General features: G+C 41.8%; 1 protein-coding gene across 7 annotated transcripts in view; it reads left to right on the top strand.

The window, feature by feature from the left end:
- SPIN1 (spindlin 1) overlaps positions 1-15792 on the top strand; it is a 91096-nt gene that overhangs the window by 45945 nt on the left and 29359 nt on the right. For all 7 annotated transcript variants that reach the window (XR_004029089.1, XM_030808406.1, XM_030808659.1 and 4 more), the window contains one exon: positions 15309-15357. Coding sequence is in view for 6 of the 7 variants with exons in the window: in XM_030808406.1 (XP_030664266.1) it covers positions 15309-15357 (49 nt within the window). In the remaining variant the exon portion in view is untranslated. The remainder of the gene's footprint in view (positions 1-15308; positions 15358-15792) is intronic.

Genomic DNA, 15792 nt, shown 5'->3' with positions numbered 1-15792 from the left:
TTTGCCCTGTTGCCCAGGCTGGTCTTGAGCTCATGAGCTCAAGTGATCCACTGGCCTTGGTCTCCCTAAGTGCTGGGACTACAGGCATGCACCACTGTGCCTGCTTATAAATTGCTTTTAAAACAGCCTTTCTAGTGTTAGCCTTGTTGCTTACGAGTTTCTTTGTGTCTCTGCTATTAGTCTCTGTTTCATTTGGAGGCTTTCCTTGAGTCTCTTGATCCTAGGATGATCCTCTAGGAAGACATCAAGATGATGGCAAGCTGTCTGTGAGGAAATGGCTCTTGTTGCCTGGACTAAGCCTTATTGGGGAGTCTGAAGTGTTTTCTTTGGAGATGGATTGTCACGTGTCCTCCATAGATGATGATTACTCATCTCTCATATTTTCTTATTTCTCTTTTAAGTTTACATAGTCATATTTCTTTACCTGCTGCATCCCCAGAGACGACTGTCTGTCATACCAAGCTGAAAATCTGCAGAGCAACAAGGAGAGTATCACCTTGGTGGACTCTCAGTGAAATTTTCAAAGAAAGAAAGATATCGTAGGTCCTCACTTAATGTCATCCATAAGTTCTTGCAAACTATGACTTCAACAAAAAACCAGTTTTTTTTTTTTCTCATCAACATTATAAGGAAACAACTTTGAACATTGAACTGACAGCGTTTGAGGACCTGCTTTACGTTGTTTTGTGTAAAGTTTCAGTTTCCAAGAACCTATCGATAGTTAAGTGAGAACTCAAGGGGAGGAGTGAGTCATAGGGTTGGAAGTCAGGAAGTAGGATGTAGATGGGGATTGGTTTAGAATTTCTAATTCAAATGACCTGCTGGATCAGACATTGGTCTTTATCATTGGATCATCTGAGTCTACACAAAGTTCACTTAAAATAGTTGGTCTTATTTTGGAACATGTGCCTGAGTAAGCCTCTATTAAACAGTTTTGGTTGTATTTTGTTTCTCTTGCATATTATGGTTTAGTATAGTTTAACTGTTTTAGAGTCATAGAATGGTTTATTTTATAAATTACGGTTCTGTTTTCTTCAACAAATAGATATAATAAAGCTATATATTAAAGAATCTTCTGTTTTCCACTGGAAAGTCAGTGATGGGTGGTATAACTCCCCTTTGGGTGACAAACTGATAACAGTATCCAGTTAATATGTACCCATTAACTTACTCTTCTTTACTTTTTCTGCTTAACAATGTGTGTTAAGCAGTATGTAGAGCTCTAGCAGTATGGAGAGCTCTTCCTCATTGTTTTTTACAGATGAATAGTACTCCATTGTGTGGCTGTACCATATTCATTTGGTATCCATTATTACTGGACATGTGAGTTGTTTCTACTCTTCTGCTCTTACAGATAATAGCTACAATGGGCTGGGCACGGTGGCTCATGCCTGTAATCCCGACACTCTGGGAGGACGAAGTGGGTTGGGTGGGTCACTTGAGGAGTTTGAGACCAGCCTGGCCAACATGGCGAAACCCCACGTCTACTGAAAATGCAAAAATTAGCTGGGCATGGTGGTGGGTACCTGTAATCCCCACTGCTTGGGAGGCTGAGGCAGGAGAATCACCTGAACCTAGGAGGCGGAGGTTGCAGTGAGCCAAGATCGCACCACTGCACTCCAGCCTGGGGGAAAGTGTGAGACTCTGGCTCAGAAAAAAAAAAAAGCTTATCTTTGTCAGTATGTCTTGCTGTCGTGTCACTGGATAAATTTCTGGAAATAGAATTGAGTCAGATCTTCAATTCATGTATAATTTTGTGAAATCTCACCAGATTCCCCTCCATCGACTCTGTATTATTTTGCATTCTTTTTTTTTTTCTTTTTTCTTTTTTGGAGGTGGGATCTCCGTCACCCAGGCTGGAGAGCAGTGGCACGATCATGGTTCACTGCAGCCTCGACCTCCTGGGCTCAAGTGATTCTCCCACCTCAGCCTCCAAGTAGCTGGGACTACAGGCATGCGCCACCACGCCTGGCTAATTTTTGTATTTTTTATAGAGACAGGGTTTTACCATGTTGACCAGGCTGTTCTTGAACTCCTGAGCTTTGTGGGCCATGGCGCCAGGCCCATTTTGCATTCTTACCAGCAATGAAATACGTAAAGAGTTTCTCTCCTCTCACAGTCTTGCCAGTGACATATGTTGTCAAATATGTGGTTTTGTCTGTCTTGTGGGTGAGAAATGTTGTGTCTCTGCAGTTTTATTTGTGATCTTGGCTTGTAAGGACCTACTTGGCCTTCCTTTCTCTGATATTACATCTATTTTTCTTCATTACTTGCATAAGGTTTTTTTACATCAGAGTTATTAACCTTTAATCTGTGATGGGGTCATTTACCTTCTTACACTTCTGTTGTGTGGAGTCAGTTTCTTGGAAACAGCTTTTCTTGAGTCCCTGGTCTCTCTCTCCCACCTGTATGGGTCTGTCAGCCTGTATCACATAAGTCTTGCTTTGGAACCTTCTGCTCTTCTAGGTTATGTCTATGGTTTCTCAGATCCTATGTGTTTATGTTGCTTTTCTTATTTCCTGAAGGGTATCCTTCAGTAACTTCCAAAGAAGATGTGTATGAAATATAAATTTTAGCCCATATATGTATGGAAATGTATATACTGTCAGTTAATAATTTACCCAGGTATGAAGTTCAGAGTTCAAAATCATTTTGCTTCAATATTGACAATATTACTCTCTCGTCTTACTGTTTTCTAGCCCAGTTTTGTTTGTTTTAAAGAGATGGGGTCTAACTGTGTTGCCCAGGCTGGACTTGAGCTCCTGGGTTCAAGTGATCCTCCTGCCTCAGCCACCTGAGTAGCTGGGACTACAGGTGTGCTCCACAGCGCCTGACTTTCTAGCTCAGTGTTGATGACAGAAGAATAAGTCTAGACTAACAGTTTTTAAACTTACAATCTTTCTACAGTTGTAGAGTTGCCAAGAGATAACGGGCTCTATTTTTTTAGAGCAGTTTTAGGTACTCAGGAAAATGGAGTGGAAAATAACAGAGTTCCCATATATTCCTTTCCCTCACAAATTTGTGGCACACCCTCCCCCATCTCTGCCCCAGCATCTCACAGAGTGGTGTATTTGTTAAAGTTGATGAACCTTCTTTGACATGTCGTTATCACCCAAAGTCCATAGTTTACATTAAGGTTCATTCTTGATGTTTCACTACCCTGAAAATCCCTTGTTTTCCCATTATTCTTCTCTCTCTCACCCTTAACCCCTGGCAAGTGCTGATTTTTTATTGTCTCCCTAGTTTTGTCTTTTCCAGAATAACGTCATAAAGTCGGAATCATACAGCATGGAGTCTTTTCAGATTGGATTCGTTCACTAAGTAATTAATATGCACATAAATTTCCTCTGTGTCTTTTTATGGCTTGATAGTTCATTTCTTTTTAGCACCAAATATTCTACTGTTTGGATGCACCAGTTTATTTATCCATTCATCTACTGAAGAAACATCTTGGTTGCTTCCAAATTTTGGCAGTTTTGAATAAAGCTGCTATAGGCCGGGGGTGGTGGCTCACACCTGTAATCCCAGTATTTTGGGAGGTCAAGGTAGGCTGATCTCTTGAGCCTGGGAATTCTAGATCAGCCTGGGCAACATGGCAAAACCCTATCTCTACAAAAAATACAAAAAGTAGCGGAGCGTGATGGCTCACACCTGTGGTCCTAGCCACTCGGGAGGCTGAGGCGGGAGGATGGCTTGAGCCAAGGAGGGAGAAGCTGGACTGAGCACTGATCATGCTACCACACTCCAGCCTGGGCAAGAGTGAGACCCTGTCTCAAGAAAAGAAAAAAAAAAAAAAAAAAAAGAAAGAAGCAACACAACAAAATGAATGAAGCTGCTATATATATCTGTGTGCAGATTTTTGTTTAGGGATATTTTCAACTCGGATAAATATTGAGCACAACTCCTGGTTTATGGTTAAACGTATGTTTACTTTGCAAGAAATTGCCAAACTGTCTTCGAAAGCGGCTGTACTATTTTGCATTTCCACAAGCAACTAGCTTTTGGTTTCATTAATTTTTCTCTATTGATTTTGATTTTCAATTATAGTGATTTCTGCTCTAATTTTTATAATTTTATTTTCCTCTCCTTATCTTGGATTTAATATTCTCTTCTTTTTCTAGTTTCCTAAGACAGAAGCTTAGATTATTGACTTTAGATCTTTCTTTGGCTGGGCGTGGTGGCTCAAGCCTGCAATCCCAGCACTTTGGGAGGCTGAGGGGGGCGGGGGTCAGGAGTTCAAGACCAGCCTGGCCAACATGGTGAAACTTTGTCTCTACTAAAAATAGAAAGATTAGCTGGGCGTGGTGACGCGCGCCTGTAATCCCAGCTACTCGGGAGGCTGAGGAAGGAGAATCACTTGAATCTGGGAGGCAGAATTTGCTGTGCATCGAGATCATGCCCCGCCTGCACTCCAGCCTGGGCCACGGAGCCAGACCCTGTCTCAAAAAAAAAAAAAAAAGATTTCTAATTGCTATAAATTAATTCATTAATTGCCGTAAATTTCTCTGTAAGCACTGCTTTTGCTGAATGTTGGTAAGTTATGTTTTCATTTTCACTTAGTTCAAAATATATTTAAATTTCTCCTGCAGTTTCTTCTTTGACCCATGTGCTTAGAAGTATGTTTTTCAATCTCCATGTATTTTGAGATTTTTCAGCCATCTCTCTGTTACTGATTTCTAGTTTAAGTACATCGTTGTATGACAGCATACACTGTATGATTCGTATTCTTTTAAATTTGTGAAACTGTTTTACAGTTCGTAATGTGGTCTGTTTTGGTGTATTTTCCGTGTGAACTTGAGAAGAGTTTGTATTCTGCTCCTGTTGGGCGAAGTAGTCTTTAGATTTGACTATAGATCAAATATATAGATTAGATTTGATCTATAGTCAAATAGATTTGATGGTGCTTGTTGAGTTCATCTACATCCTTACTGATTTTATGCCTTCTGGATCTGTCCATTATTGATAGAAGGATGTTGAAATCCATAACCATAATATAGGTTCAGCATCCCTAATCCAAAAACCTAATATCCGAAATACTTAAACATCTGAAACTTTTTCAGTAACTCACGTGATTCCACAGTTGGGTGATGAAGATGACATTAATACTAAAGAAAAAGTGCCTGTTGACGACATGGGGAAAATGTGTGATGGGCTTATTGGACGACTAGAGCAGGGTGCATTTGTAACAACAAGAAACCATGTCAATTTATATGATCGAAGAGAGACTTTTAAGACAAAAACTTGTTCATGAGGCAGTTGACTAGAGGAAACACTTTAAAACACCATCCAGTAGAATGCTTGCTCATTCCTAAGGACCTACTTCCTGGCCCCTCAACTGCTTCTGGTATTTTTTTCTCACCTAAAAAAAATAAAACACACAAAACACAGAATTGTAGATGGAGAGTAAAGGCAAGCTGTTGTTTGTTGCTGTTAATAGCTGATACAGATATTCTGGCGCTGCAACCGTGCTACTTAGATATCCTGAACACATTATTTTTTCACTGTATTAATGGTATGCTGTATTTTTTACTATTAAGAACTTATTTGTGAATTCGTGTAAGAGAATGGTTCCTGTTGGTAGCATATAAATTCAGTGTCAGGAATGATGATAACAAACACAGATTGTCCACATGGGTTGAGCTAATGACACCTTTGCTTTCTGATACTTCAATGAGTATAAACTTTGTTTCATGCACAAAATTATTTGATACATAAAATTACTTTCAGGGGTATATAGAAGGTTTATATGAAACATAAATAAATTTTGTGTTTAAACTTGGGTCCCATTCCCAAGATACCTCAATTTATACGCAGATATTCTGAAATATGAAAGACTTCTGGTCCCAAGCGTTTCGAATAAGAGATACTCAACCTTTAGTGGAGTTAATCTGTCTCTTCCTATGGTTCCATCAGTTTTTTTTCCTCACATATTTTGATGCTCCGTTTTTAGGCACATACACATTAAGGATTGTTTTGTTTTCTTGGAGAGTTGACACCTTTGTTTTATGTAATGCCCCCCTTTATCTTTGATAACTTTTCTTCCTCCAAACTGTGCTTTCTCTAAAATTAATATAGCTTCCCACTTTCTTTTGCTTATTGGTAGCAAGCTGTATCTTTTTTTCATCCATTTACTTTAAATCTGTGTATCTTTATAGTTAAAGTAGATTTCTTGTATCTAGCATAAAGTTGCATCTTGTTTTTGATCCACTCTGAGTCTGTCTTAATTGGTATATTTACATCAGTAACATAGAAAATGATTATTTATGTAGGTGGAGTAATATCATGTCATATTTATGTTACTATTATCTATTCTTTGCCCTTGTCCTTTTTTCCAATTTTTGCCTTCCATTCTTTTCTGCCTTCTCTGGTATTAATTGAGCATTTTATATGATTTCACTTTTTTCCCTTCCTTAGCATATCAAGGATTTTTTTTTTTTTTAAATTTTTAAAAACAGAGACCGAGTTTCACCATGTTACAAAGGCTGGTCTCGGATTCCTGAGCTCAAGCGATCCGTCCACCTTGGTCTCCCAGTGCTGGGATTACGGGCGTGAGCCACTGTGCCCAGCCAGTTAAGTTTTTAAACTTTTTTAGTGATTGCCCTGTAGTTTGCAATATATATTTACAAGTAATCCAAGTCTACTTTCTTTCTTTTCTTTCTCTGTCTGTGTCTCTCTCTCGCTTCCTTTCTACCTTTTTTTTTTCCTCTGAGATGGAGTCTCGCTCTGTCGCCCAGGCTGGAGTGCAGTGGTGTGGTCTCAGCACACTGCAACCTCTGCCACCCGGGTTCAAGCAATTCTCCCACCTCAGCCTCCCCAGTGGCTGGGACTACACGATGCGCGCCACCACACCCAGCTATTTCTTGTATTTTTGTAGAGATGGGGTTTCACCATGTTGGCCAGGCTGGTCTTGAACTCCCAACCTCAGGTGATCCACTCGCCTTGGCCTCCCAAAGTGCTGGGATTAGAGGCATGACACCGCGCCTGGCCTCTCCCTTTCTTCCCTTTTCCCTCCCCTCCCCTTTTTGTTTTCTTAAAAAAAAACCAACTAAAAACAACAAACTCCCCCTCCCCAAGCCTACTTTGAAATAATACTATATTGCTTTAGGGGTAGTGCCACGTACTTTATGACAATAAAATTTAGTTAGCCCTCTGTATCCGTGGGTTTTACGTCTGTAGATTCAACCAAACGCAGATTGAAAATGTCCAGAAAAACATCATTGTGCCTATACTATAAACGTGTACGTTATTGTCATTTTTTTTCTAAGTGATACATTATAACAATTATTTACATAGCTTTCGTATTTGGCATTATTAGTAATCTGGAGATGATTTAAAGTATATGGGACGGGATGTGCCTAGGTTAGATGCAAATACTATATCATTTTTTATAAGGGACTTGGGCATCCGTGGAGTCTGGTGTTGAAGGGGGTCCTGGAACCAGTCCCGTCCCCCATAGATACAGAGGGACGGCTGTATTCTTGATTCTTTCTCCAGTCTGGTTGTATCATCATTGCTGCCATTCATGTGTGTGTGTGTGTGTGCGCGCGTGTGTGTACATACATTGTTGCTCAGTTAAGAAAAATAGGCCAGGCCAGTATGCTGTGGCTCATGCCTATCATCCCAGCATTTTGGAAGGCCTAAGTGGGAGGATCACTTGAGCCTAGGAGTTCAAGACCAGTCTGGGTAATGTAGTGAGACCCCCATCTCTATGAAAAATAAAAATGGCTAGGCATGAAGGTGCATTCCTGTAGTCCCACCTACTTGGGAGGTTGAGGTTGGAGGACCACTTGAGTCTTGGGAGGTTGAGATTGCAGTGAGCCATAATCGCACCACTGCACTCCAGCCTGGGAGACAGAGTGAGACCCTGTCTAAAAAATAAATAAAAGTTTTTATATTATATTTTTGTTATAATTGTATGTTATTATATTATTTTCACTTATTTCTTCTTTAATGTTTTTCCTTTATATAGATCTGAGCTTCTGACCTATATTTTCCTTTTTTTTTTTTTTTTTTTTTTTTTTGAGATGGAGTCTTGCTTTGTCACCCAGCCTGGAGTGCAGTGGTACGATCTTGGCTCACTGCAACCTCCGCCTCCTGGGTTCAAGCAATTCTCCTGCCTCAGCCTCCCAAGTAGCTAGTATTACAGGCGCTTACCACCACACCCAGCTAAATTTTCCTTCTTTCTAAAGATCTTCTTTTTAACATTTCTTACAAGGCAGGTCTGCTGGTGACAAATTTCATCACTTTTTGTTTGAAAAAGGCTTTTATTTCTCCTTCCCTTTGAAGTAATTTTGCAGGATATAAAACTGTAAGTTAGTAGTTTTTTTTCTCTCAAGACTTTAAATAGTTCCTTCTACTGTCTTCTTGTTTTGCATGGTTTCTGAGGAGAAGTCTCATGTAATTCTTTATTCCTCTGTGGTAAGGTGGTTTCTTTCAAGATGTTTTTCTTTTTCTTTCTTTTTTTTTTTTTTGAAGACAGTCTTGCTCTGTCACCTGGACTGGAATGTAGTGGCCTGATTTCAGCTCACTGCAACCTCTGCTTCCCTGGTTCAAGCAGTTCTCCTGCCTCAGCTTCCCAAGTAGCTGGATTACTGGTTAATTTTTGTATTTTTAGTAGAGATGGGGTTTCACCTTTTTGGCCAGTTTAGTCTCAAACTCCTGACCTGAAGTGATCCACCCACCTCGGCCTCCCAAAGTGCTGGGATTACAGGTGTGAGCCACCATGCCTGGCGAAGATTTTTTTTTCTTTACCTTTGATTTTCTACAGTTTGAATATGATACTCTTTGGTGTAGTTTTTTTCTGGCATTTATTTGGCTTGTCATTCTCTGAGCTTCCTGGATTTGTGGTTTGTTGTCTGGCATTAATTTCTGGGAAATCTCAGTCTTGGCCGGGTGTGGTGGCACACGCCTGTAATCCCAGCACTTTGGGAGGCTGAGGTGGGCAAATCATGAGGTCAGGAGTTCAAGACGAGCCTGATCACCATGGTGTAACCCCGTCTCTACTAAAAATACAAAAATTAGCTGGGCGTGGTGGCACACGGCTGTAGTCCCAGCTACTTGGGAGGCTGAGGCAGGAGAATCGCTTGAACCTGGGAGGCAGAGGTTGCAGTGAGCCGAGATGGTCCCACTGCCCTCCAGCCTGGGTGACAGAGCGAGACTCCATCTCAAAAACAAAAAAACCTCAGTCTTTGCTTTACATTGCTTCTATTCCTTTCTTCCTTTACCTACTTGCATTTCCATAATGTGCAAGTTATGCCTTTTGTACTTGTCCCATAGTTCTTGGATATTCTGGGGTTTTTCTCTCTGCTTTTCAGTTTTGGAAGTTTTATTAACATGCCCTTAAACTCAGAGGTTCTTTGGTTATTCCAGTCGAGTCTACTAATAAGCCTGTCTCTGAAAGGCATTCTTCGCTTCTGTTAAAGTGTTTATCTGTAGCTTTTTTTGATTGTTAGAAGTTCCATCTCTGTATATATTGTCCCATCTATTCTTTCATGTTGTCTGTATTACTCGTTAGAGAGTTAGCATATTAATCACAGTTCATTTAAATTCCTGGTCTGGGTGGAATTAAGAAACCTAGTTGGTAATTCCCTGCCTAGTTGAGTCTGGTTCTGATGCTTGTTTTGTCTGTTAATACTGCTTTTGCATTTCAGTAAGCCTGTGATTTCTTGTTGAAAGGCGCAGATGATGTCTGGGTAAGAGGAGCTGTGGTAATAGGTCTTTAGCAAGGTAGTGGTAAGGTATACTGGGGAGGGGAAGCAGTCTGTAGTCCTATGATTGCCTGTCAATCTTTTCATGAGGCTTGTACCCCTGGGTTGTGACCTTTGCTTGTGCTTCTCAGTCTCCCCACCCCCACCCCTTGTGGGACAGGATGGCTTGATCAGCTTCTCCAGCTTGTAGAGGAAAAATTCAGGAAAGTGTAGGGGTCCTCTTAAGAGAGCCCACAACCCCTGGAGTTTTTGTCAGACCTGCCCATGGTGATCCTCTAGCAATGTCGGTTGCAGTTTAGGTTTTCTTACCATGGCCCTGGTTCCTGTGTGGAGGTTTCTGATCTAGTAAGTTGTGATTCTCTATCTCCGCCTGCCTCTCCAGTTTTGGGGACAGTTGTTTGTCTTGTGACCTTGATTCTCTGACTAGTCTAAAAAGTTGTTGATTTTTTAAGTTTGTTTAGCTTTTTATGGACAAATTAGTTAACTTGCAAGCTTTTTAAATTCCAGATTCTCTTTATTTTTTAATTTTCAGGAGCTGCTTTCCTTTTTCATAGCCTCTTGTTCCCATTCTGTTTTTATAATATCTTCAGTTTCCTTAGAGATGCCAATTCTTTATAATCATTTTAGATCTCAGATCATTTCAGGGATAGTGGTGCTGTTCACTTTCATTTTTCTCAATTCTGTGATTATGAATGGTTTACCTTTTTTTTTTCTTTTTTTTTTTTTTGAGATGGAGTCTCGCTCTGTCGTCCAGGCTAGAGTGCAGTGGCATGATCTCGGCTCACTGCAAGCTCCGCCTCCCAGGTTCACACCATTCTCCTGCCTCAGCCTCCCAAGTAGCTGGGACTACAGGTGCCCACCACCACGCCCGGCTAATTTTTTTCTATTTTTAGTAGAGACGGGGTTTCACTGTGTTAGCCAGGATGGTCTCGATCTCCTGACCTCGTGATCCGCCCACCTCGGCCTCCCAAAGTGTTGGGATTACAGGCGTGAGCCACTGCACCCGGCCCCTTTTCTTGAGTGACAAATAGCAAGATTCTGTTTCTTCTAAATGGGAGTGTTGACTCTGGGGACATAGGGGAATGTTTAGCATTTGAGGCACCCTTTCCTAGAACCCAGCACTCAGTACATCCAGTGTGGGGTTGTCTGTACGTTGGGGATTGAATAGGGTTCTTGACATCTGGTGAGATTCCAGTAGATCTTGAAAGACTTTTTACTTTTCTTTTTTTTTTCATTTCTTACCTCTTTCCATCCTTGTCTACTCTAAGACCAGACATGCTCCAGGGATGCTTCAGGTAGACTTGCTCCTGCTTCCTGTCTGTGTCTTGTCTTCACTATTTGAGGCCATCACATACTTAATTCTTCACCCGTTAGCCATTATTTAGCCTCTGTCCACGTCCCAGTGCGTATGAACATGCTGGGTGAAGTGGGCAGAGCAGTTCTTGGCAGTCAGGCCCATCTCCCAGTTTTAGTCTCCAAGGTAGAACAGTAAGCTTTTGTTTGATTTCAGATTGTCTTAAACGTATTGAGACTTTTATTATTATTATTATTATTATTATTATTTTGAGATGGAGTCTTGCTCTGGGCTGGAGTGCAGTGGCGTGATCTTGGCTCACTGCAACCTCCGCCTCTTGGGTTCAAGCAATTCTCCTGCCTTAGCCGGAATTACAGGTGCCCACCACTATGCCCGGTTTTTTTTTTTTTTTTTTTTTTACCCCCTGTATTTTTGGCAGAGACAGCGTTTCACCATGTTGGCCAGGCTGGTCTTAAAATCCTGACATCAAGTCATCTGCCCGCCTTGGCCTCTCCCAAAGTGCTGGGATTACAGGTGTGAGCCACCATGCTCCACCTGAGACCTGTATGATTCAGAAATATGTATCTGAGTGAATATTTCCATGTGAACTTGGAAAACTATTTTGGCATTAACAGTTTAGTATTCTTTAAATGTCAACTAAGTAAGGTTGGTTATTCAGGTCTTCTATATTCCTTTTGATTTCTTTTTTTAATTTTTCTATTATTTTGATTGGCATATTCATGATGTATCTTTCTGATGTTCCTATCCACTTGTTACATCAACTGCTGAGAGAAGACAGTTGTATAATTAAGTATAATTATGGATATGTCTTTGTCTTTACTTCTTTCAGATTTGCTTCATGTGTTTCATTACTCTGTAGTTGGGTTCATATGCATTTAAGATTATTATGGCTTTTTAATTAATTCACTCTTTTAGAATTTGGAATTATCCTTTGATTTGTGGTAATATTGTTTGTCTTGAAGCTAGTTTGTTTGGCTTTTCCCTTTACAGTCTTAATTGGTACAATTAGGCTGTTTCTGTTTAGTTTAATTATCAATGTGTTGCAAGTGGAAGGTATTTTTTGCTGGATATAGTATTTTAAGTCTGTATGTAAGTTGGTTTGCTTTTTTTTTTTTTTTGGACGGAGTTTTGCTCTTGTTGCCCAAGCTGGAGTGCAGTGACACAATCTCGGCTTACTGCAACCTCCACCTCCTGGGTTCAAGCGATTCTCCTGCCTCAGCCTCCCGAGTAGCTGGGATTACAGGTGTGTGCCACTACACCCGGCTAATTTTTTGTATTTTTAGTAGAAACAGGGTTTCACCATGTTAGCCAGGCTGGTCTTGAACTCCTGACCTCATGTGATCCGCCCCCCTCGGTCTCCCAAAGTGCTGGGATTACAGGCGTGAGCCACTTTGCCGGCCCGGCTTGCTTATTTTTTAGCACCTTAAAGATTTATTCCACTGTCTTCAGGCTTAGGTTGTTTCTGACGTGAATTTTGGAGCCAGTTTTATTTTTGTTTTCCTAATTTAATGTATCTTCTGTTCTTTTGCTATTTGTTTATTTATTTATTTTTATTTTTATTATTTTTTGAGACGGAGTCTCGCTCTGTCACCCAGGCACCCAGGCTGGAATGCAGTGGCGTGATCTCGGCTCACTGCAAGCTCCGCCTCCCAGGTTCACGCCATTCTCCTGCCTCAGCCCCTCCGAGTAGCTGGGACTACAGGTGCCCGCCACCACACCCGGCTAATTTTTTTTTGCATTTTTAGTAGAGACGGGGTTTCACCGTGGTCTGGATCTCCTGACCTCGTGATCCACCCACCTCGGCCTCCCAAAGTGCTGGGATTACAAGCGTCAGCCACCGCGCCCAGCCTCTTTTGCTATTTAAAAAAACTTATTTGTATCAATGGTTTTTAGAAATTTGATGAAGAAGTGCCTTGGTGTGGTTTCCTTTGTTTTTGATCTTACTTTGGCTTTGTTGAGCTTGCCAGCTCTGTGGTTATATGCTTTTTATCACATCTGGACAACTTTCTATCATTATATTTTCCCCTCGTTCCTCTCTCTACTCTTTGTCTTTGATTCCACTTTCCTCTGTGTTAGGCCAGTTGATATTGTCCTAAAGGTCACTGAGGTTGTGATCATTGTTTTCTTCCAGGTTTTTTTTGTGTGTGTTATTTTGAGTAGTTTGTATTGCTGTGTGTCAAGGTCACTGATCTTTGTATCTCACATTCAGTGAATTTTAAATTTCAGCTCGTGTATTTTTCACTAATCTCATTTTTCTTTATATTTCGCATTTTGTATTTTAAGTATTTTTATTTTCCTTTAAATATTTTAATATATTTATTAATGTTATCAATGTCCTTGCCTGCTAAATACTTTATTTCACTCATAGTCTACTTGCTTATGGAGTTACAATCTGCTACTATTTTTGTGTCTAATTTTATTGGTGTTGAACGTTTGAAACCTCGTGTTGTTGAGTGTTGGGACTTTGTTGATGCCCTTTGGAGAGTGTTGGAGTCTATTTTGGCAAGCAGGTGCTGAGCTTTTGTTCCGGGCTTCCTCACATTTCCTAGTTAGGGCCATTTTTTGCCATTTTTATTGATTGCCCCAAGTGTTAAGAGGTGGCGTTGGAATCTGAACAGCTGTCCCTTTGTGACTTCTCAGAATTATGTGCAGATTTGTGTTAGCCAAAGACTTAAGACATCCTCCCCCAAATGCAGACTTTTCGAGCTTTCCTTCTGAGTAGATCCCTTCTTGCCCACATGTAGTTCCACAAACTCCAGCCAGCCCACCCTTCCCAACGCCAGACTGACTCACAACATGGTAAAAGGATGGTGTTCTTGGTTCCCCCTTCATACACCATTGCCCAAAAATTGCTTCCAGGAATGAAGTCAGGGCCTATGCAGGGTTCCCTTGTGTGTGTTTTCTGCTCCTAGGTCACACACACCTGTGCTGCCTATTGGCCAGCATCTGAAACCAGGTGTTTCATATATTTCATCCTGTTTTTCAGTTGTTTATGACAGTAAGACAGTTCTGTACCATTTAGGACTTCATGGCTAGGATTGTCACTTAGTCTTGTTTTGGTCTTTTTTTTTGGAGACAGTGTCTCACTCCGTTGCCCAGGCTGGAGTGCAGTAGTGCAATCTTGGCTCACTGCAACCTCCGCCTCCTGGGTTTAAGCGATCCTCCCACCTCAGCCTCCCAAGTAGCTGGGATTACAGGTATACGCCACCACGCCTGGCTAAGTTTTGTGTTTTTAGGAGAGACAGGGTTTCACCATCTTGGCCAGGCTGGTCTCGAACTCCTGACTTTAAGTAATCCACCCAACTTGGCCTCCCAAAATACTGGGATTACAGGCGTGAGCCACTGTGCCCAGTTAGGTTTTTTTTTTGTTTGTTTGTTTTTGCTTTTTTGAGACAAGGTCTTGCTCTGTCACCCAGACTGGACTGCAGTGGCATAAACACAGCTCACTGCAACCTTGACTTCCTGGGCTCAAGCACTCCCCCCAACTCAGCCTCCTGAGTGGCTGAGACCGCAGGTGCACACCACTACACCTGGCTCATTATTTTTTTGTAGAGACAAGGTCTTGCTATGTTACCCAGGCTGGTCTCGAACTCCTGGCCTCAGCCACCCTCCTTCCTTGGCCTCCCAGAGTGCTGGGATTACAGGGATGAGCCTCCACACCAGGCTGACACTTAGTTTTTCTTGTAGTTCTTGTCCATGCAATTCTGGTTTTGTGCTTTTATGGCTGATTTGAGGGGGTAGAGAACTGTTGCCTCTGCTGTTTTGTCTTTCAAGAATCTCTTGTGTGTATCTCCTTTTTATTTTTATTTATTTTTATTTTTATTTTTTTTTGAGACGGAGTCTCGCTCTGTCACCCAGGCTGGAGTGCAGTGGCTCAGTCTCGGCTCACTGCAAGCCCCGCCTCCCGGGTTCACACCATTCTCCTGCCTCAGCCTCCCAAGTAGCTGGGACTACAGGTGCCCACCACCACGCCTGGCTAATTTTTTTCTATTTTTAGTAGAGACGGGGTTTCACTGTGTTAGCCAGGATGGTCTCTATCTCCTGACCTTGTGATCCGCCCGCCTCGGCCTCCCAAAGTGCTGGGATTACAAGCTTGAGCCACCGCGCCCGGCCTATATCTCCTTTTTAAAAGTTTAGTAAACAAATGGCTTTCTTACATGTTTGCTGGTAGTGGTGTATTTTCTTTTCATGTTCTGTATAGCAGTTTTTCAGAAGTTAAGATTTCCTGCATTCTGAGGTATTCTTATATCTGGTTTTCGTTGACTGTATATGCATCTCTCTTACAGGCCACGCTGGAGTATCTGCCAACATGATGAAGAAGAGGACATCCCACAAGTAAGCAGTTCTGAAACTGGTTCTAGATAGTGTTCTGTGACCTTTTATTAAGCAGCATACAAGATCACCTAGGTAAGACCCCCTCCCCTGTGATCGAGGGCTTCCTAGCTCACAGGAGATGTAGTGTGCGATGAGGAATAGTATGTAGTCATCTTCTCTGGCTGTTCCCTTCCCCTTGGCCTGGCTGAAGTGTGCCAGGTCTATCCTTCAGCCTTTAAAAGCCTTTGGGAACTGGGCCAATGGAAGGAAAACTGTTACACTAAGTGTGGCAGGTGCATGGTGAACCGCTCCCTCCTCTCTCCTTGGAATGCCTGTGTGAGCCTTGCGTGCAGGCTTCCTCTCCTGGTCTTGGTCCGCTGTTTGACAAGGAGCACCTTTTGGGCAGAGACCATGTCTTGTGCAGGGAGGGCCTGCCTAGCATGGTGTCACACGCTC

Source organism: Nomascus leucogenys, chromosome 1a (genome assembly GCF_006542625.1).
Source record: "Nomascus leucogenys isolate Asia chromosome 1a, Asia_NLE_v1, whole genome shotgun sequence".
Taxonomy (NCBI): domain Eukaryota; kingdom Metazoa; phylum Chordata; class Mammalia; order Primates; family Hylobatidae; genus Nomascus; species Nomascus leucogenys.
The sequence above is the reverse complement of the archived record's forward strand: the minus strand, read 5'-3'. Positions and strand labels throughout refer to the sequence as shown.